This window comes from Canis lupus, chromosome 26 (assembly GCF_003254725.2).
Source record: "Canis lupus dingo isolate Sandy chromosome 26, ASM325472v2, whole genome shotgun sequence".
NCBI classification, from domain to species: Eukaryota; Metazoa; Chordata; class Mammalia; order Carnivora; family Canidae; genus Canis; species Canis lupus.
In genome coordinates this window covers 23,798,819-23,821,400 of record NC_064268.1, presented here as the reverse complement: position 1 = coordinate 23,821,400, position 22,582 = coordinate 23,798,819, and the positions used below count along the sequence as shown (strand labels likewise).

General features: G+C 53.1%; 1 protein-coding gene and 1 long non-coding RNA gene across 4 annotated transcripts; both read left to right on the top strand.

Moving 5' to 3' along the window:
• Positions 1-12: 12 nt before the first annotated feature.
• LOC112676808 (uncharacterized) lies at positions 13-14,791 on the top strand. 2 transcript variants are annotated; one of them, XR_003146729.3, is made up of 4 exons: positions 13-152; positions 8,925-9,121; positions 9,759-9,894; positions 14,102-14,791. It is a non-coding gene; the product is annotated as an uncharacterized LOC112676808 (long non-coding RNA). The 2 variants fall into 2 exon arrangements; XR_003146728.3 differs by lacking the exon at positions 14,102-14,791 and adding an exon at positions 12,714-13,586.
• Positions 14,792-14,890: 99 nt separating this feature from the next.
• RNF215 (ring finger protein 215) lies at positions 14,891-22,003 on the top strand. 2 transcript variants are annotated; one of them, XM_049101999.1, is made up of 9 exons: positions 14,891-15,237; positions 15,493-15,636; positions 16,118-16,189; positions 16,270-16,355; positions 16,827-16,983; positions 20,384-20,500; positions 20,592-20,735; positions 20,988-21,090; positions 21,178-22,003. In XM_049101999.1, exons 1-9 carry the CDS (start codon positions 14,953-14,955, stop codon positions 21,198-21,200), a joined length of 1,131 nt encoding a protein of 376 aa, XP_048957956.1. In that variant the 5' UTR covers positions 14,891-14,952; the 3' UTR covers positions 21,201-22,003. The 2 variants fall into 2 exon arrangements, with proteins under 2 accessions (XP_048957956.1, XP_025330327.1); XM_025474542.3 differs by having other exon boundaries at positions 14,899-15,237; positions 20,381-20,500.
• Positions 22,004-22,582: the final 579 nt, after the last annotated feature.

Genomic DNA, 22,582 nt, shown 5'->3' with positions numbered 1-22,582 from the left:
GCCTCTTAAAGGATCCCGAGGGGTGGAGTGCGGAGGGATGCTCGGGGCGCGCAAGCCTCCGGCGGGTCCGGGGTCTGCTCCTGCGGCGGAGACCCCGGCAGGAGGCGAGCAGGGGTGCCCCCCCGGGGCCGAGGCCAGTGGACATGAAAAAGGTCAGCAAATCTGGGTTCTAGTCTCAAATGTATCTTTAGCTCGCCTTGTGACCTTGGATGAGACACCTGGGCTCCCTGGGCCTCAGTTTCCCACCTAGATGCTATCTAATGAGCTCTCCTTTGATCAGGTCCTGTAGTGCAGAACCTCACTCCCCAAGGCGGAAGAGAGCTTGCCTCCAGCCCCTGCGGGGGGGCCAGATCCTGAAGCCTACCCACTGCCCTGCCATGAACTGTGGTACTGGCCCTCTTCCTGTTTGCCACTGGTTTGGGAGCACTGCTGCCAGCTCCCCGGCAGGTGTTGATAGGCTTTACCCTCCACCTGTGAGGCAGGCAGGCCTAGGGGACAAGGAAGCACAAACCCTATCTCCCTACCCAGGGCCCTGACCTCTGCTCCCTGCCTTCTCAGCTATCCAAGAGCTGCCCCTAAGGTGCTCACCACCTCAGCCAGACCTCAGCCAGTGGGGAGGAGTGCTTCCTCTCTGGGAGTCAGAAGACCTGGGTTTGAACCCTAAATCCTCCACTTGTCAGACTTCAGCAAGTAACTTCACTTCTGTGAACCCAAGCCATTTCATTCCCTACATGGAGGTGATGATCTGCATTTTACATCAGCTTTACAGGATCAAGCGAGCTGATGTACATAAGTTCACTCAGCGCAGTCAGTGCCTAGCGAAGGGTTTCCCTCTGTGACCCCTCCCTAGTCCACCCTGCACAGCCTCCCTTTGCCGCCTGCCTGGCCAGGCTTTGGCCTCTGGGTGGGGATGTAGGGTGGACATGGAGGAAGCCTCCGTAAAGCTACAGCTCTATGAAAGCAGGCCTGCTATCAGCTTATCTGCTTCCCCTGCTCCTGCCCAGGGGCAGAAGCTGTGGGTTCCTATAACTGCAAGTCTGACTCAAGTAATGGATGCCTCCATGCCCTCTGACTGTCCTCCCCTGCCTCACAGCCCCTCCTTCATACAATAAAGCCATTTCCTCCTTTCTGAGTTCAATAGCCTTCCCCCTCTGCCTGGGCACACACCCCACCTCCACCACCACCACCACTTACTCTATTCCTACCTCCATGATAGCAGCTGTTCACATTCTTTCCTCCTACCATGTGCAGGCCCTAGACACTGTTCTGGGGATCCTGAAATGAATCAGACACCATCTTGCCCTCCCAAAGATAAGACACAGGCACCATCATCCAGAATACGAGTCAGAAAAATGTGCCGAAGAGAGCAAGTACCTGGGAGGTTAAAGGAGGAGAACTGGCTTTGGGTTATAAGAATCCTAGAAGACTGTGGAGGGAATGGCATTGGAGCTGGGCCCTAAAATATGGGGTAGGAAGGAAAGGGAAAGGAAATCCATTCATTCCATGCTGGCACAATGGCATGAGCCAAGTTTGGGTGGTTGATAGGAAGCATAGGTACTGCCAGAGAGGAGGGAAGAGGAAAAATAGGTGAGGAGGACCCATGGAGAACCACAGCGTGGCCCTGCTTTGCAGCCCTGGCCCTCCTAGACTGTGAGGTCCTTGGACACAGGACCCATCTCTGAATCCCCCAAGCGCCCTACCCCCAGCACAGCAGCCTACACACAGGGGCCTGTTCAAGAAATGTATTCTGAATGAATGCAGGCAGGAAATGCTCCAACAGGCATAGGGCGAGGTGCTGAGGGAGCCCTGGGAAGGAGACACAAGCCCAGATCATTCGGGGATCAAGCAGCTCACCTCACTTAATAGTGTGGAAAGACAGGGGATCCCTGGGTGGCTCAGCGGTTTGGCGCCTGCCTTTGGCCCAGAGCGCGATCCTGGAGTCTTGGGATCGAGTCCCATGTCGAGCTCCCGGCATGGAGCCTGCTTCTCCCTCCTCCTGAATCTCTGCCTCTCTCTCTCTCTCTCTCTCTCTCTCTCTCTCTCTATCATAAATAAACAAATCTTGGGATCCCTGGGTGGCGCAGCGGTTTAGCGCCTGCCTTTGGCCCAGGGCGCAATCCTGGAGACCCGGGATCGAATCCCACGTTGGGCTCCGGTGCATGGAACCTGCTTCTCCCTCTGCCTGTGTTTCTGCCTCTCTCTCTCTCTTTCTGTGTGTGTGTGACTATCATAAATTTTTTTTAAAAAATTAAAATAAATAAATAAATAAATAAATCTTAAAAAAAATAGTGTGGAAAGACAAAGGCACAGTTCCAAATTGTTAGTGGTGTGACAGATGTAGAGAGCTTTGCCCGGTGCCTCCCCGTATAGCCTGGAATTCACACAGAACCAGGCCCAGGAGCCCGTGGGCATTCCACCTCTAGAGTGGGGCCCCAGCCAACTTTGCATTCAGGTCTCCAGGGGAGTAGACAGCAGGATGATCCCAGACTCTCCAGGTTAAAAGACAGAGGCAGGCCACAGCGGGCCTGCTATGGGTGCCTGTCTGCACCTGACAAGGCCCCCACCGTGAAGATCCGCTGCAGGGTGCAGAGTTGAGGGTCTTGCTTCGGCCCTCCTACCCCTGGGAGGAGTTTTTAGCTGTCCCAACAGATCTGCCCTAGTTAAAGAATCATTGGCTTCAGGCTCAGGGCAGAAGGCATGGCTGCCTTCCTTGTTGGACATGTGGCTGAAATCTTTATATAAGACCCTTCCAGGGGATCCCTGGGTGGCTCAGCGGTTCAGCGCCTGCCTTTGGCCCAAGGCGCGATCCTGGAGTCCCATGATGGAGTCCCGTGTTGGGCTCCCGGCTTGGAGCCTGTTTCTCCCTCTGCCTGTGTCTCTGCCTCTCTCTCTCTCTCTCTCTATCATGAACAAATAAAAAATAAAATCTTTAAAATTAATAAATGTTTAGAAAAAAAAAAGACTCTTCCAGGGGCAAGATGTAGGGCCTATTCAAAGGAAAATAGAAGAATAGCTCCTTTATAGCACTTTACAGTTTGCAAGGCACTTTCAGATCTAGTTTTTCATTTAAGCCTGTGGTGACCCTTTAAGTCAGGTGATTTATTGAGGAAAGAGGTGGTCCCATAAGAGTACGTGTAGAGGGGATCCCTGAGTGACTCAGCGGTTTAGTGCCACCTTCAGCCCAGGGTATGATCCTGGACACCGGGGATCGAGTCCCACGTCGGGCTCCCTGTATGGAGCCTGCTTCTCCCTCTGCCTGTGTCTCTGCCTCTCTCTCTCTCTCTCTCTCGCTCACTCTGTCTCTCTCTGTGTCTATCATGAATAAATAAATAAAATCTTAAAAAAAAAAAAAGATTAAGTGTAGATTTAGGACTTGTATCCAAGTCTCTGGTTTCTGGGCCAAATGCTTCCAGGTACCCACAGGTTGCCGTGTGGACTCACCTGGGAGTTCCCTACACAGGCTACCCAGGAAAGCATGAGGAAAACATTCACCCAGCAGGAAATCATCCTCAGCCCCAAACAAGCCCCCAGGAATCTGGAGTTACCCATGATAAAGATCTAAGTGAAGTATACACACTTCTTCCAGTCTGCCCTTCTCAGGTCCTGTGGCTGCCTGCTTCTCCTTCCTCCACTGACACTTACCTATCTCCAGCCCACTATGGAACAGCTAGTTAATCTGATAATATAAATCCTAGAATATTAATCCAGTAGACTCCTCTGAGCTGGTTACTAAGAGAGAGCCCCTCCTCCGCATCCCCACCTTTTCTCTAACCCCTTACCCCTGTCCAGCAAGTCTCGCTTCCTGCTAGGTATGTTGTTCACCTGCTCAAGAATCTGCAGTGGCTCCCTAGTTCCTTCAGGAGTCAGCCCAATCTCACTGATCTGCGCTCAAGGCCAAGGCCTATCTCATCCCAGTATCTACTGTGGGCCTCCACTGCTGCTCCTCCCCTCCACACACTTTCATTTTAGTCAAAGAAGCTCCATGCTGTCCCTCAGACATACCTCAGCTCTCCTGCCTCTGTCATAGTCACTTCCCTCTCCCTTTTCCTCCTACCAGATCCTCCCTGATCTTCAAAGCCCTGATCAGATGCTGTTTCCAGGAACTTCGCCCTGATCTAATCAATCCAACATGGGAGCCCTACCAAGCAGTACCCCCTCTCTCCTGACCTTGACACTGACTACTCTGTATTGCAGTGGTGATATCAGCAAAGGCCTGGCCCAACAGGAAGAGCCCAGCCTCTTCAGTCAGGCAGGCCTGAGGGGAGATCCGGGCCCTGCCACTTGCCAGCTCTGTAATGAGTGTGCTGTGCTGAGTACCCCTTGCCAGGCAAGGTAGTAGTAACAGCTGAAAGAAGGCTGCCAGGCCTAGGAGATCTAGAAGGAGCGTGGGGGTAACTAGTGGTTCTAGTTTTGGGAGTTAGTGCCTTGGGGCTGAGATTCCTCTGGGAGGTGGCTGTGGACACAGGCAGGGGCACTGGACTGGGAGTCCGGGGCCAGGACTTCTGGCTGTGTTCTTGAGTGAATGTGCTACAGTGACTATTTAGCAATGAGCACTGGCACGGGAGAGGGTGCTCCTTGGGGCTGTCTGCCCTGGGCTCTGGGCTTTGGATGACTTCTCTAAAACAAGGGCACTGACCTCCAGATCAGAGACCCCAGGTACCTTGTCCTCTGATTGTCTGGTACCAGCAGGGAAAGGGGGTGGTGCTGGGATTGGCATGGTGGTTTGAGAGTCAGAGAAAACAGTCTTTTAAACCCTTTAACAAATATTTGTGGAACACTCTACTTCCATGGGCCAGGGCAGCAGAACTCTCTAGAAAGCCCTTGTGTTTGCAGGCGACCACACAGAAGGGCCCTGACTCCAGCCTCCTTGCCTCCTTTCCTTATCCCAGTCCTGCCATGTGGGGTTTCAGCTGCCTTAAGTTTGTTTTGTTTTGTTTTTTCCCCAACAAAGTGGGGAGGGAATGAAGAAATCCCACACTGCCTGGAATGCCATGACGACAGAGGTGACAGCAGCAGAATGAGGAAGCGACTGTGATGGACTCAGTCCTGTACTCCTCCAGGTGGTCCAGGCTGGAGCTGGGAGCCAGAGTACCTTGCATTCCTTGGCTCCATTCGGAAGTATTTAGGCAGCAGCTTGGTGCCAGGCATTGGGACACCTCGGAGAACAAGGCTGACCAGACTCTGCCCTCAAGGAGTCCCTGGTCCCCAGGGAGATGGCTGGGACAACAGATCATTCAAGTACAGTGCCACCATATTGGTCAGTCAGGAAGCTCCCTGCTGGGTTGGGGGGGTAAGGGGCATCTCAGGTTCCCCAGAGACCTGATGACTAAGCAGGAGTTCGCATACTGGATGGGGCAGGAGGCCTAGAAACCATTCACTCCTTCCTTCACATATTTCACTGAGCATTGTGGTAATCCTAGAGTAGGAAGACTGGCCTCATGGTACTTACAGTATTGGGGTTGGTGGCATGCCCAGACTGAGCTTGGGCTGTGGATAAGTGAGAGGGGAAGTAGGGATCAGATAAAGAATCAGGGCTTAGGGGCCCCTGGGTGGCTCAGTGGTTGAGTGTCTGCCTTTGGCTCAGATCGTGATTTGGGGTCCTGGGATAGAGTCCCTCATCAGGCTCCCTGCAGGGAGCCTGCTCCTCCCTCTGCCTATGTCTCTGCCTCTCTCTGTGTGTCTCTCATGAATAAATAAATAAAATCTTTTTTAAAAATCAGGGCTTAGGGGTACATGCGTGTAGAAGGGGCAGGTGACAGGAGGGACCTTTGAGAGGTGGAGACGGGCTATTCTGAGACCCCTGAGCTAAGGGCTCCCTTAGCTCCTGCCACCCCCTGTGCGGATGGTGGATGGCAGATGGCAGGAGTAGGGAGGTCCTTCTCCTTTGGGGACCTCAGCATCCTCAGGACAGAACGAGACTGGAACCTCGGCCAGGGTAAATTCAGACCATGGGTGGAGAATGCTTTTGAAAGCTGAAGGGCCACCTATGAATCTCCCTTGGGGAGGGTGGGGCGGGTGTAAGGGAGGGGCAGGATGAGGAGCCCCCTTGTCAGGCCCCTCAGGTCCCATCCCCAGCCCTACCCAGAATAGAGGATGGCAACCCCTCTACTCCCTCCCTCTTTCCCTTCCTCCCCAGCTCCCAGTTAGGAGAGCAGGGGTTTTTATGGACTTTGGTCTAGGAGGTGGTAGCCAGGGTTCCGAATGACTTCCCCTGGCAGCTCCTTGGCCCCCGCTGGGGCCTCTCCCCCTGCAGGAGTGCCATGAGAGCCAGAAAGCAGTCCCGGACCAGGAGCTAGGAGGCCTGAAACCAAAACCCAGCTCCTCAGGGGGCAAAGTCACCTGCCTTCTCCAGGTGCCTGTCACCTGCAGGGAAAAATAATCCTTGCCTCTCTCCTGGGGCTGCTGTGAGAACTGCAAGTGAATTAAGGGCTAGAAAAGTGGTGGGTGTGCAAAGTGGGAGGATTATCAGTACTATTATGTGTTATTTCTGAAGCCACAACAAACAGGAGAAACTGAGCCCGCCGGCTCCTCTCAAGGAGCCTACTTCCTCCTACTTCCGCAGTCCATCCAGGCTTTGTGAAGACACAAATCCTCTCTCCGCCCCACTTCCCACACCCAACCCCCCCTAATTAAGTCCCTTACCTTCCCAGCTATCATTGTCTAATCCCTAAGCCCTTTCTCACCAGTCTCCAGGTGTCTCAGGGAGTCAAATCCCTTTAGTGGCCCAGTTAGCCATGAACCCAGAAGCTTCGGGCTGGGAGTGGGGACGGCAGGACTCCCCCAGGGTGGGAAGGGGAGGATAGAGGAGGGCAGGAAGGGTGCCGGAGACCCTGCCCTGACTCTGGACTGGCTCACAAGAGCCTGGAGACTTCCCCTGGGAAGAAGGTGGTTTCATTCCTATCCGGGGACCCTGCATCTGAGATAGAATACAGATTCCACCACCAGATCTGTTCAGTGCAGGTCAGTGCCTTTGGGAAACAGAATGGCAGGGGATGAGTCACCCCTCCCCGCCCCCTGCCGACTCTGGAGCCAGGCTCCCTGGGTTCAGGTCCTGTTTCCATCACCTACCAACGTTACTTGACTTCCACCCCTCAATGTCCCTTCCATAGGATGGCAGTGATGATCTTACTACCTCATACGGCTGTGATGAGATTGAACAAGTTTATTCATGCAAAGGGCCTTGAATAGTGCCTGGAACATAGTAAATGCATCAGCGGTTTTCACTTGTATTTCTTTCTTTTTCTTCTTCTTCTTTTTAAAAAGATTTTATTTACATATTCACGAGACACACAGAGAGAGATGGAGACATAGGCAGAGGGAGAAGCAGGCTCCCTGCAGAAAGCCTGATGCGGGACTTGATCCTAGGACCCCGGGATCACGACCTGAGCTGAAGGCAGATGCTCAACCACTGAGCCACCCAGGAGTCCCTCACTTGTATTTCTTATTTCCCACCCCACCCTGATATTCTTGCCATTTACATCTTAACCCCCACACCACCCCTCAGAGAGGCCTTTCTTCCTCTGGTACTAAAGCTGAAGCAGGTCCCCGCCTCCCCCTGTGCTATTTCATCTCCTCCATATGGCACTTAACGTGGTCTGAAATTACCTTGCTTGTGTACCTGGTTATGGTTTCCTATCTATTCTAAAGGGCAGGAGCCATTGCTGGTCATGGTTGTTGTTCCGTGTCCAGTGCCTAGATGACCCAACATGTACTCTGCCCTCTGAGGGCTGGGCCCAGGGAAGGAGCAGGCCCCTGGCCACCCCTCTACTCAGCAGCCTTCCTGTCCCTGACACCACAGTTAGTTGCTGCCACTCTGCACCTCTGCACCTGCCCTGTGTGATCTTCGGCAAGTCACCACCCCTCTCTGGGCATCTGGGTGAGGAAAGGGAGGTAGCAGTGGAACCAGGCAACCAAGGGACAGTCTAAGATTTTTCTTAGAAAATGTGTTATTAAAAAAAAAATTTTGTTATATGTCCTGGGGCTCATGCCTATTAGGTGGAAAGACCTCAAGGATCTCTGGGGCCTGAAAATATAGACCCCAGCCTAGCTCTCTTGTTGCCACTAATCCTGAAAGCCCCATGGGGATAGGGGTGGGGTGTGCTCCCCTGAGCTAGGCATCACCTTCCTGAAGGCCCCTTGTAAAAACAGCAAAGCCCAACACTGGGCCCCTGCGTGGTCCTATTCCCTGGGGACTAGCTTGCCACCTGGTGGCAGCTTGATTACATTGGCCCTCTTCCATCTCGGAGGATGCTCATCGGGTCAGAGACATGTTCTGGATATGGACTTGCCTTCCCTGCCCTTCATCCTACTTCCAGCATCACTCACAGAATGCTTTGTCCATTTTGATGCACAGCCTGGCATCACACTGAAGAATTCATTTCACAGCAGAGGAAGAGCAGCCATGGGCTCGAGCCCATGGAATTCACCGGCCTTTCCACATGCTCTATTCCTGGTGTCTAAAACATTTCACTGCCCCAACCCCATTCCACTTCGGGTAATGCATATTCTGCTTCACATTTTAAAAAATATTTTATTTATTTATTCATGAGAGTCACAGAGACTGGCAGAGGGAGAAGCAGGCTCCATACAGGGAGCCCGATGCGGGACTCAATCCCGGGTCTCCAGGGTCACACCCTGGGCCGAAGGCAGGAGCCAAACTGCTGAGCCACCCAGGGATCCCCCTGCTTCACATTTTTGTTAACAGCTTCATTTCTTCCCAGGTGGCCCTGCAACTTTAGAGGTTGAAGGAGACGGGACACTGGGCCCTCCTCCACACAGTTCGTAGCCCAACCCAGTGACAGGAAACCTTGTAATCCAAGACACAAGCCACTTGGAGTCACAGCATTTCTGGTGAAAGGATTCCCCTCCCCTCCCCCCCGCACCACCACCAAATTGTTTGGTTTGACTCTCATTTTCTTTTATAGATGGGGACACAAGCCAAGAAAAGGGAAGTGGCTTGCCTGGAAGAACATAGTAGAAAGAGTGACACCGCTGTCCCTGGCAGCTCCCCACTCAGCTCCAGAAGTGAAGCAAGCTGGTATCTGGGGGCTTGGCTCATCTAGAGGGGCCCAGAGTGCTGAGCATCCTGTCTGCCCATCCCTGAGAGGAGGGAGGCCCAAAGGTCAGCACCAGGTCCAGTAGCCTGCCTCTTCCCCCAACTGGGATCTCTTCCTTCACTGTGGGGTCCTCTAGTCTCTTCTTCAGATGCTCCCAAGCAAGGCCTCTCCTGGCACTCATGGCCTGCTATCAATCTCCTGGCCTTTGCTGCCCTGTCCCTGCTCCTCCACTCACCCCCACCCCACCACACCACACCCCATCCCACACAACAGCAGAAGGGCCCTGGCTGGGAAGGGCTGGGCTGGGCTGGGCTATACCCTGCCACATTCAGACTATCTCCCCAAGCACTTGTCTCTTCTAGGATAACTAACGGTTACCAGTGGGAGGACAGACCACAGAGTAATTTGGTTACTCACCAAGTTTACAGGGCCACTAAGGCTCCCACCAATGGAAAACTAGGATGGGGATATTTGTGGGGAGGCAGAAACTTGTTCCAGACTAGGGACAGGTATAGGCAAGGGGTCTGTATCTGGTTGTGTGTATGTGTGTGTGTGTGTGTGTGTGTGTGTGTGTGTATGTACATGTGCATGCTAAGGGGGTAGTGAGGACCCCTTGCCTAGGTGAGCAGGACGGAGTTTAGGGAGCAAGTAGTGGGAATAGGGATAGGCAGACAGTAGAGTCAACAGCCTCACTGATTACAGGGTGTATCCTTGCAACCCTGTCATTGGGGCTGACAGATGGGCTGGGACATTACAGAACTGGAGAAACAAGACTCTCTGTGGACATCAAGGGACCAGCATAGTGCACTTTGCAACTTTCGAAGAGTGATTTCTTAAGGTATGAAAGAACATAAGTAACCTATGCAAAGAATAAAGAATCATATAATGAACACCCAAGTGACTTAAAGAGCAGAACACCCCTGGTTGCCCTTCCCCAGTTACATCCCACCTGGTGAACTGAAGTTCTTGCTTTTCAGTTCCTTGATTTTTTAAAAAAGATTTTGTTTACTTATTCATGAGAGATGCAAAGAGAGGCAGAGAGATAAGCAGAGGGAAAAGCAGGCTCCCTTTGGGGAGCCTGATGTGAGACTTGATCCCAGGACCCCAAATCATGACCTAAGCCAAAGGCAGATGCTCAACTCAGCCACCCAGGTGCCCTAGTCCCTTGATTTTCTTTATAATTTTGTTACAGACGAATTTATCTCTTATAAAAATATAGCTAGTCCAGCATGGTTTTTTTTTTTGAGGTGAAATTCACGTAAAATTAATCATTTTAAAGTGAAAAAAAAAGTCAGCAGTACTTTGTACATTCACAGTGTTATTCAGCGAGCACCTCTATCTGGCTCCACAAGATTTTCATCACCCCAAAAGGAAAAGTTGTACCCATTTAGCAGTCACATACCATTTCCCCTCCCCTCCCCTCCAGCCACCAATCTACTTTCTCTCTCTAGAGATTTACCTATTCTGAATATATCATATGATACCTAGGGTTTTGGTGTGTGTTATTTCACTTTGCATAATGTTTTTCCACGTTGCAAACATGGGTCAGGACTTCATTCCTACTTATGGCTAAATTATATCCCATCATATGAACATATCAAAATGTATCCACTTGGGCAGCCCTGGTGGCGCAGCGGTTTGGTGCCGCCTGCAGCCTGGGGTGTGATCCTGGAGACCCGGGATCGAGTCCCACATCGGGCTCCCTGCATGGAGCCTGCTTCTCCCTCTGCCTGTGTCTCTGCCTCTCTCTCTATGTCTATGAATAAATAAATAAAATCTTAAACAAAACAAAACAAAATGTATCCACTTGTCCATCAATAGAAATTTCAGTTGTTTCCACCTTCCAGTTATTGTGAATAATGCTGCTATGAATGCAGATGTACAAATATCTGTTTGAGTCCCTGCCTTCATTTATTTTGGATATATACCCAGAAGTTGCATTGCTGGATGATATAGTAATTTTATGTTTAATTTTTTGAGAAACCACCATACTATTTCTTATAGCAGCTGCACCGTTTTACATTCCCACTGTTGATCCACTTTGAGATAACTTTTGTATATGATGTAAGGTAGGAGTCCAACTTTATTCTTTCACATGTAGCTGTCCCGTTGTCCCAGCACCATTTTTTAAATTATTTTATTTTTATTTTTAATTTTTTTTCCCCAGCACCATTTGTTAAAGAGACTATTCTTGGGATGCCCGGATGGCTCAGCAGTTAAGCGTCTGCCTTTGGCTCAGGGTGTGATCCTGGAGTCCCCAGATCGAGTCCCATATCAGGCTCCTTGCATGGAGCCTGCTTCTCCCTCTGCCTGTGTCTCTGCCTCTCTCTCTCTCTCTCTCTGTCTCTCTCATGAATAGGTAAAATCTTAAAAAAAAAAAGAGAGAGAGAGAGAGAGAGAGAGAGAGAGAGAGAGAGAGAGAGAGACTATTCTTTCCCTTATTGAATAGTCTTGGCACCCTTATTGAAAATCAATTGGCCATAGGTGTCTGGGTATATTTCTGGACTGTCAATTCTATTCCATTGACCTATAAGTTTCTTTACGCCAGGACTACACTGTTTTGATTATTGTAGCTTTGTATACATTTTAAAATTGGGAAATGAGAATCTCTAATTTTGTTCTTTTTGTCAATATGAGGTATTAAGGGCTCCTTGCAACTCCATGTAGATTTTAGGATGGGTTTTCCATTTCTTCTTCTTCTTTTTTTTTTTTAAAGGTTATTAGAATGTCAATATGGATTACATTTAATCTGTACATTGTTTTGGGTAGTATGGCCATCTTTTTTTTTTTTTTAAGATTCTATTTATTTATTTGACACAGAAAGAGAGCACAAGCAGAGGAAGAGGCAGGCAGAAGGAGAGGGAGAAGCAGGCTCACAGAGCAGAGAACCAGAGTAGGGAGCCAGACACGGGGCTTGATCCCAGGACCCCGGGATTATGATCTGAGCTGAAGGCAGATGCTCAATTGACAGAGCCAGCCAGGTGCCTCAGTAGTATGGCCATCTTGTGGTAGACAATATTAAGTCTATCAATCAGTTAACATGAATGTCTTTTTTTTAAGATTTTATTCATTCATTCATTCAAAATTCATATATATTTTTTTATTTATTCATGAGAGACATACAGAGAAAGAGAGAGGCAGAGACATAGGCAGAGGGAGAAAGCAGTCTCTCTGCGGGGAGCCTGATGCAGACTTGATCTCAGAACTCCAGGATCGCGCCCCAAGCCAAAGGCAGGTTCTCAACCACTGAGCCACCCAGGTGCCCCCATGGATGTCTTTCCACTTATTTAGGTCTTCTTTCAATTATTTCAGTAATATTTCGTAGTTTTCAGTATACATGTCTTTCAGCTCCTTGCCTAAGCTTATTTCTAGGTGTTTTGTTTCTTGGGCAACGATCATAAATATAATTGTTGTCTTAATGTCCTTTTAAAAGCATTCATTACTGATGTTAGAGATACACAACTGATTTTTGTGTATTGTTCTTCTAAGTCCTGATGTTTTTGAGCTTAAATAGTATGTATCATTTGGAGACTTGCTTTTTGTGCTAAGCATTCTATTAGAATTATCCACGGTGATACACACAACTATTCCATTTGTTTTTCCTTATTGCATGGTATTTTACATATGAACATAGCACAAATTTATCTCTTCTCCTAGTGATGATGAGTTGGGCCATCTTCACACAGGGCTGCTCTACACTTACCCAGGAAATGGTTCTCAGCCAGAATCGCACATGAGAGTCACCTGCAGTGCAAGGTTCTTGTCATCACCAGCAACAAGGTCCACCTCCAGAGATAATGATTCTGTTGATTTGGAAGCATCAGTATTTCAATTATAGGAATAATTGGTTGCAAATACTTTCTCCCCATTTGTGGCTTTCCCTACCACTTTATTACCAGATTTTGATTAACACGAGTTTTTCATTTTATTGTGGATGCATTATTTTCAATCTTTTCCTTTATAGTCTGCTTTTATGTAGTAAGAATTCTCTCCTGACCTTGAAGTAAACAGGATAGGCTTTTATGTTTCTTTCTAAAAATGCCTTAAGTATTACTTTTCATATTTAGATCTTTAATTCACAAGGAATTGATTTTTCCAGTACAATGAGCAGTAGAGGTCCAATTTCATTTCTTTTCCTTATGGGTAACTCATTTTCTTGGCAAGATTTGCCAGTCACAGTGCCCCCTCTCCCCAACTGCAGCGCTCCCCCTGACAAAGCCACATTTCTATGTATAGGTCAGTTTCTGCCTTCACTGTTTGATGCTCCATTTGTCTGTCTTTGGACTTACATCAGACTATTCTCTCCATCTAATTCTTCAGGAGCATCCCGACAATTCAACGTTAGTGGTTATATGGGTGTTTACTATAGAACAGTTTTAATTGGGGCACCTGGGTGGCTCAGTTGGTTAAGCATCTGCCTTCTGCTCAGGTCATGATCCCGGAGTCCTGGGATCAAGCCCTACATTGGGAGTCCCTGCTCAACAGGGAGTCTGCTTCTGCCTCTACCCTTCACCCCGCTCTTCCTCACTCTCTGTCTCTCAAATAAATAAATATTAAAAAATGATTTCGCTTTTTTAGTATGTTTGAAATTTTTTTCATAAAAAAATATTGAGGGAGGGACGCCTGGGTGTCTCGGTAGTTGAGCAGCTGCCTTTGGCTCAGGTCATGATCCTGGGGTCCTGGGATCGAGTTCCGCATCCGGCTCCCCATTGGAAGCCTGCTTCTCCCTCTGCGTGTGTCTCTGCCTCTGTCTCTCAAATAAATAAATAAATAAATAAATAAATAAATAAAATCTTAGAAAATATTGGGGGAAGAGTGTTGTGGCTTACCTGGCCTTTGCCTTTTTATCAGGATATAATTTTTAAAAGACAGAGGTTTCAGAGGAGACAATTTCTAGCTGCCACAACCCTTGGAGAAAATGATGAGTTTTAGGACAGTGTATGGACTTCTCACATTCCTGTAAGCATCAGAGATTATTTGTTGGAGATGAGGCAGTGCTGCTTTATTTTATTTTTATTAAGATTTTATTTATTTATTCATGATAGACACACAGAGAGAGGCAGAGACACAGGCAGAGACAGAAGCAGGCTCCATGTAGGGAGCCCGACGTGGGACTCGATCCCGGGTCTCCAGGATCACACCCTGAGCTGAAGACGGCGCTAAACCGCTGAGCAACCGGGGCTGCCCCGGCAGTGCTGCCTTAATATCGTGCCCATTTCACTACCCAGAAAAGTGACGTAGCCTCTCGGCCCCACTGAGGAGCTGTGTCTGTCCTGCTTTGTTTAGGCAAAACGCCCCCAGCCCCTCTTCCTGCGCCTCTGGGACCCTTGCCTCAATCCCCCCCATCTGCGTCCCACACCAATCTGTCTGGTTCTCTGTCTCTTGGAGTTTGGTCTGGTGCGAGATGTAAGCGCAGGGAAGATGCGGGTGTGACTTGACCAAGGTCACATCGTGTGACCGGAAGGCTGGCGCACAGCAAGGGCCGGCCAGCCTCCAGGCCACCACACGTCCCTTGCTCCTGCCCTTCTGGGGTCCGGATCGTGCCTCTGCCGCCCAGGTCTCCAGCTATCCCCCTCGGCCTCCCTGCTCTGATCCCCGCGCGTCTGACCACGCCGGACCCCGTGTGACCGGCTCCCGCCGGGCTCCCCCCACTCCAGCCTCCCAGGCCGCCGGCGCCGGAGCTCTCCGCGGCCACCAGGGGGCGCGCGCGGCCCGGTCGGGCGCGGGAGCCACGGAGGACGCCCCCTCCCGGCGCCCCGCCCCGCCCCGTCCGGCCCCGGCCCCGCCCCCGCCCCTCCCGGCGCCCCGCCCCGTCCGGCCGCGGCCTCGCTCCTCCGCTCCCCCCCGCGCCCGGGACCCCCGGTTCCCCTGTCTCGTCCGCTCGCCGGCTCCGGCCATGGGCCCCGCCGCTCGCCCCGCGCCGAGGTCGCCCCCGCCGCCGCCGCCGCCGCCGCCGTCGCCGCTGCTGCTGCTGCTTCCCTTGCTGCCGCTCTGGCTGGGCCTGGCGGGCCCGGGGGCCGCGGCGGACGGCAGCGAGCCCGAGGCCGGGGCGGGGCGGGGCGGGGCGCGCGCCGTGCGGGTGGACGTGAGGCTGTCGCGGCAGGACGCTCTGGTCCTGGAGGGCGTCAGGATCGGCCCCGAGGCCGGCCCGGCACCCCCGCTGGGCGGCCGCCTGCTGCTGGTGAGCGCAGCGGAGCCTTCTGGCCCCCCCGGCCCCGGCACACCCCGCACCCCGATCCGGCCTTCTTCCTGGACCGAGCCCCGGCAGCCCAGCGCCCCTCCCCAGGCTGCCCCGGCCTCAAACCCCGGCTTCCAAAACTTGAGATCCAGACGCCTTCCCCTTCAAACTCGCTCCCAACCCTGGCCTTGCATCCCCTGTGCGTCCAACCTCCTTTCCTCCCCTTCCTCCCTCTGCCCGTGGTCCCTTGCCCCGCAGATGGACGTCGTGGATGCTGAGCAGGAGGTACCCGTAGAAGGCTGGATTGCAGTGGCATACGTGGGCAAGGAGCAGGCCGCCCAGTTCCACCAGGAGAGTCAGGGCAGCGGTCGGCAGGCCTATCCCAAGGCCCTGGTCCAGCAGGTGCAGGGGGGGTATGCGGGAAGGGGGCTGGAGGAGGGGGTTTCAAGGCATCTGCTAGAGCCAGACCACCAGGTGGGCCCTCAGGGAGCGTCCAGAGAAACCCTGGGGCCTGGGTGAGGCGATTGACCCCAGTTTGGAGAATTGAGTCCGTGTGGAGTGGAAGCAGAGAGGTGGGAGGAGGCCATACAGAGTCAGGAAGCTCCACCAGGCTCGGAGAGTATCTGACGGGGAGTTCCTGCTGAGAGTTGTGGGCAGGCCTGTCCTGCTAGGACCAGGGGAGGCACATAATTGTTTGGATCCCACAGAACATCTGGGGGAATAGCAGGAGGAATAGGAATGTCTGCCCTTGAGCTCAAGGAGTATACAGCCAGTCTATCCAGAGGAAACACTCATTGCAGAGTCAGGAGCTAAGAACTGTGGTCGTGGGTAGTGAGACAGGTGTGTGGGCAGGCTGCCAGCTAGCTTCCCTGTCCCCCTGCAGATGCGGAGGGCACTCTTCCTGGGAGCTTCTGCCCTGCTCCTCCTCATCCTGAATCACAACGTGGTCCGAGAGGTAAACTGCTTCAGGCGGTGGGGGTGTGCAGGCCAGGGAAGAAGGGACCAAGGCCAGCTGACCTCCTTGTCTTTCAACAGCTAGACATATCACAGCTTCTGCTCAGGCCAGTGATTGTCCTCCATTACTCTTCCAACGTCACCAAGCTGTTAGAGGCACTGCTGCAGTGAGTTGGGGTTTGGGCTCCAAAGGACTGGGTCTGGGAGCCTGGGTGGTCCTGGGAGGGGTGCCTGAATCTGCCATGGTCTCAGGGGTCTTAGGACCAGGGCTTTTCCAGTTAACCTTAAGACTGTAGTCTCCTGGTCTGAAAAATGGGTGAGGGGACTGGAGCAAAGAGGTAGCTCTAGGAGAACAGGGGAATTGGCTCCAGCGAGCAGGAAGCTGGATTCCTGATTGACAGGTTCTTTCTGAGACTTGCAGCACCCCCCCCCCCCCGCCCCTTCGCCTCCCCCCCCCCCCACCTGGCTGACATGAAGACTGGAAAAACCAATAACCGGAAAATGCCTGGGGACCAAAGCTGAAGGGCTGTGGGATGATACTTGGGGGTATCTTTTTTCTACAAGGCTGGGGTAGGTGGGGCTGGGTCTCTCCTCCCAAGAGCCCTTCCCTCTGGCCCCTCTGTGGCTTTCCCTCTCAGGAGGACTCAGGCCACAGCTGAGATCACCAGTGGAGAGTCACTGTCAGCCAACATCGAGTGGAAGCTGACCCTGTGGACCACCTGTGGCCTCTCCAAGGATGGCTATGGAGGATGGCAGGACTTGGTGTGCCTGGGAGGCAGTCGGGCCCAGGAGCAGGTGGGTGCCTGGGGAGAGGAGTCTCAGGTGGGCTGCACACATGTCTTATCTCAGACCCTGTGACCTCTCCTTGCCTTGGTGGCCAGGCCTACTTCTTCCACCTCCCAGGGCTATAATGAACATTCATTGACGTGGTGGGTACTCAGTGTAGTGCTTGATGGGGTCATGCATAATCAGTATCAGTTACTATTGCCATATTATTCTCCTGCTCAGAAGCCCTGCTTGGCTCCCCATTGCCTGCAGAATAAAGTTTAAACTCCTTAGGCTAGCTTTGATAGCTCTTCTGTTTACTCACTTTTTTTTCCTAGTCTCTTCCTTATACCTTGCCAGCCTATGCCATTTACTGGCCTTCACACACGCCCTGGCCTCCTGCCACTAGGCCTTTTCCATGCTTGGCTGCAGGCGTGGACACTCTTTTTCTGTCTCCTTATGTCCCGGTCTGCTTGCCTTCTTTGGGAAGCTTCCCTCACAACCTCAGCTCACTGTTCCTCTCTCCCTCTTCTAAATCGCAGCAGTGCTTTGTCAGGCCCTTCATCGCATCCTTAGGACAGCCCGAAGTGTACAAGTGTCAGGGAATGTGACTTTGTCTCCTGGGGCTGTGTCTTACTAGGCCCTGAATTTTTCTCTCGAGTCCCTGCTCTGTCAGGGCAGGTATGACCTGGTCTACTGGCAGGCAGCTTCCAGAAGATGTCAGTGGAATTGGACCATGCAAGGCAGCTTCAAGTCAGGCAGATTTGCCATGTTAGCTCAGTGATCTCAGGTTGAGTGTTTAACCTCTCTGGTCTCATGTTCCCCATCCTGTGAATAGGAACAGCACAGGCCACAGGATTGTCAGGGGGTTGTGTGTATAGAAAGCGCATGGTGGGCATGGGGCAGGTGGGCAGCTCCTGCTACTCTGAATATGTTGACTGTTACAAGTGAATAAATTAGCAGTCACCAGATAACTTTTGAGATCCTAGAACACATGGGGCTCTACGAGAAGGGCTGTGGAGGGTCCAAAAATCCTGTGAGACCCAGGCACTGTCCTGAAGGGCTCAGAGATGAGCAGAGGAACTCTCACATGAAAAGGCCTTGGCAGCTCAGCCCAGACATGTGCTAATTCCTTGTCGAGCAGCGGGAACTGAACCGCAGCTGTGTGAAGGGAGCATGCACTGGGACTGGGGGAGTGAAAGGGCTTTCTGGAAAGAAAAAGCCCCACTGGGTCTCCCCCTGGAGGGCAGCCCACACAGACCTCTGGGTGGGGCAGGCAGTTGGTGAGGGGCTGTCAGATGAAAGAAGAGCCCACAGAAAGACTGGAGCTAGGGGAAGAGCGGGCTGGGCTAGAGGCCTGGAAGTGGGAATGTGTGCAGCCTGCACATCAGTCTGGCTGGTACAGAGGGCAAAGCTGAATAGCCGAGCTGCCGGCCAGGAGGGACCCGTACAAATGTTGGGCAGCCGTGATAGCCAAGGTGTCTCAAGGGTGGCTGGGGACAGCGCTCAGCCACAACTCTAGGGCCCATCCTTCTAGCCTGGGCTGAGCTACACACCTATGTATCAGAAAGGTCAGATGAACTACTCCCCCACCAACTGCTCTGATGGACAGACCCTGCGCTCCTTCCTCACCTGGGCGTCCCTAAGATGTGCTCAGCCTGAGGAGGCTGGGTGTGCAGCCTGCAGCAGAGCCCCAAGCTGGCCATGGCCTTTGCCTCACAGGCTGCTCTGAAGCATGGAGCTCCAGTTCTGCCCTGGAGAGCTTACACTGCAGAGGACTCAGTGAGTCCTGCCACGTGTCAGCCTGGTTCAGCAGGGCACAGGGCACAATGGCAAGGCAGCTCCAGCCCTGGGCTCCAGGGGCCCCATCTGGGGAGGAGACAGGCCAGGGCTGTCGCTCTGCTGGGGCGAGCACTGAGCTGGTGGTGGACATGGGCCCTCTGGGACACAGTAAAAGCATCTGAACCTAGCCTGGGGGCCTGGGGAGAGCTTCCTGGAGCAGGTGCCACCGTCCTACCACTGTCCGGGAAGACGAGGGCACAGAGACCAGAGGGGAGAGGGTGAGGAATGGGAAGCTGGGGCTCACGAATACCTTGATAATGGCCTCTCCCATGCCTCCTGCACTCTGAGCAGAGCAGCATCTTGTCACACTAGCAGCACCCAGCCTTGTCCAGAGTGACATTCTTTTAACAGCAAATCATTTCTCCCCCCCCCCAACCTGATAGTAGGTGAGGTTCATTGTTGGCGGGGGATGAACATGATGGCAGAAAGCTACTCAGAATGCAGAAAGCTTTTAAATGGATGCATTTATTAGTCCTAACACCTCAGAGACCCTGGGAGCCACTGCCTGTGTGCGTGAGCCGGCGGGGTTTTGCTTATTCTGGCACGTTTCCTGAGCTAGCTGTTTTGTTGTCAAAGGTATACAGTTATACAGCTGCCACACCGCCATGGGGGGAGTTAAGTCCAGGTCAGGGCGTGCCCCCATCCCCACCCCAGGAACTGAGGCCCCTCTTAGTCCTCAAATGCCGACGCAGGTCAGATGTGGCTCCTTCCCACTGGTGGGAGCCTGAGGACCACCAAGGGCAGTGACAAGGAAGCACACGGTGGTGTGTGAGGAGGGCTGGGCTGGGCAGGGGAGGCAAGAGGGGAGCATCTGCCTAGCTCTGTGGTCAGGGAGAGCTCTGGAGCAAGGGGCATCCAAAGGCCGAGGGAAGGGGTGAAGAAGACCTGGGAACGTGAAAAAGAGCCTGGGACCCTGAAAGGACCAAAGGGATGGGAGATCTAGGGCCTTGCCAGATGGCTACTAGAGGAGTTCGGGTTCTCTCCTGAGGGTGAGGGCATCGCAGGGAAGGGTGTCAAGCAGGGGTCCTACGTGATCAGGTTTGCCAGGGACATTCTTATAGCTGTGAGAAACGGGCTGGTGAGGCTGGAGTAGGGCACTCAAAGAGCAGAGATGTGGGATGGAGGGGAGGAGTGCTTGAGACACCTCAGAGGGAACCATGGGAATGCTCAGCCCAGATGAGTGGGTAGGTGATTGCACCCAAGACAAAAAGTAGGCCAGGAGAACTACGGGGTAGGGATAGGGATGGGAAGGTGATAGGGTCTTGGGCTGGGGAGTCTGTGAGGCTGCCAGAAAGAAGCTTCCAAGGATGCAAAAAACACTGAGTTTGTTGCCCAGGAGAGGCCTGCACTGGGGACAGATGTGGGTCCCCTCAGCAGCTGGACGAGGAGCTGTATAGACAGCAGGGGCAGAACCTGGGAGCACAAATGGGAGGCATGGAGGCTTCAGAAGAGGAAGCCAGGAGCCTGCAGGGAACATGCTGTCAACGGACCTTACCTGACCGGTCCTCAGACTGGATTTCCTAGGGGGAAGGGGGAAGAGTGTAGAGTGGCCCTGGCACTCCTGACACCCTGCTCCTCTCCCCAGAAGCCCCTGCAGCAGCTGTGGAATGCCATCCTGCTGGTGGCCATGCTCCTCTGCACAGGCCTCGTTCTCCAGGCCCAGCGGCAGGCATCAAGGCAGAGCCAGCGGGAACCTGGAGGCCAGGTGAGAGCCACCCCCCACCCCCCACTCCCCCAGGAACCTGGGTGCCCCCAGCCCTCCAGCTGGCCTCATTGTGCCTGCCCTTCCCTGCCAGGTGGATCTGCTCAAGCACCGCGTGGTGCGGAGGCTGGCATCCCTCAAGACCCGGCGCTGCCGTCTCGGCAGGGCAGCACAGGGCCCCCCAGAACCTGGTGCTGAGACCTGCGCTGTGTGTTTGGACTACTTCTGCAATAAGCAGGTTAGTGTCCTGGGCCGTGGCCAGCCATGAGCTGACCTATGATGTCTCTCTATTCCCGAGACCCCAGAACCGTGCTTACTGGGTCCTTATCCTGCCAGCTCCTACTGTGACTAGAAAGCAGAAGGGGGTGGGGGAGTGCAATCGGCCACAGAAGTTTCAGCTCCACCGCTCAGGTGGGGGCCAGGCATCCCCACTTGGAGATCCCCCCAGCCCTTGACTCTGTGGCCTGAACCCTTCCTGCATACCCTGCAGTGGCTCCGGGTGCTGCCCTGTAAGCATGAGTTTCACCGAGACTGCGTGGATCCCTGGCTGATGCTTCAACAGACCTGCCCGCTGTGCAAATTCAACGTCCTGGGTGAGCACCTGGGGTGGAGGCCCTTGGCTAGCTATACCTGCTCCCCACCTGACACCTCCCTTCCTGTTTTTCTCTCCTGTCCTACAGGGAACCGCTACTCAGATGATTAGCTGCCCCAGTTGGGTCTCTGCATGTGGGCACAGGACCCTCCTACCTGCACCCTGGCCCCAGGCCTGGGCTCCTGGATCAGAACAGCGGGATGGACAGGAAGCCCTGCTGGTGGGAGGAAGGATAGGGGCCTCTCCTGCAGAGGGCAAGGCATCCCATCATATACGGGGAAGAAGAGACCACAGCCCCCAGTCCAATGATGCAGGGTCTGGACCTGCCAGTCAAGAAAGAGAAGCCACGTTGGGGCCTTTCTCTTCCATCATGGGGGGCTATCTGTCCTCCTCACAGGCAGATCCCAGGACCCCAGGCCCCTGCCCGGGGTGTGGGGCATGCAGCCATTCCCAGGGCCCTGGCACCTCTCTGACTTGCCTGTTGGGGGACCCCTGCGGACTGAGGCTGCAGTGGCTGGCCAGGCTTTATGCTTATTTATTGGGGGTTGGATTGTGGGAGGAGCTATCTGGCCTTGGGGACACCGCAGCCTGACCCTCTTTCAGGACACATGTCGGTCAAAGCTGTGATGTTCAACCGAGAGGCCCCTCCCCTGACAATGCCCTCAACCCTTGGACACTAGGAGCTGCAAGTGCTACTGCCTGTCCAGCTGGGCTCCCTTCCCAGGCCTGGCAGGGACCAGAGGCCTCCGAAGCCATCCAGTCCTGTGCTTCTTGGCCGGGCTACAGGTTGCTGACCAGGATACTTGAAGCTGCAGGATAAATGTGGTGCATCTTTCAGGGGCAGCCGGGTTTTTTTTAGATTTGGGGTATGGGAGGTTTAATACTGAAGTAAACATGGATATATTTTAGCATAAGCTATCAGATGTGTGTGGATGTCTCAAGACAGAAAAGTCGCCTTGGGCTCTACTGCCTGTGGGAGGTGGATTCTAAGACGGGCCCCAAGATCCCACCAGCCCTAATGAACACGCCTTGTTATAAACCTGCAACTGTGAGTCTAATGGATTTTACTCCCATGCTTAGGTTATCTTACATGGCACAGTTGACCTTAGGATAGGGAAAGTATCCAAGAGGGCCTAACCTAACCATCAGAGCTCATTAGAAGCAGAGAGTTTTCTCTGGCCTGGTGGAAGAAGAGGAAGGGCATTCAGTGCATGAGAAATTCTCTGTTGCTGACTTGAAAAATGGAGGGGGCCGCGGGCAAGGAAGGCAGGTAGCCTCTAAGAGCTAGGAGTGGCCTCTGCTGACAGCAGCTCTGCCAACAATCAGAATGAGTCTGGGAGTGGGTTCTTTCCAAAGCTGTCAGGAAGGTAACATGGCAGATACTTGGATGATCCTGAACGGAGGACCCAGCCACAAGGCCTGAACTTCTGACCTTCAGAACTGTGAGCAGACGGGAGCTGCGCTGTGATGGGTGCTCCCTCTGGACTTGGGCC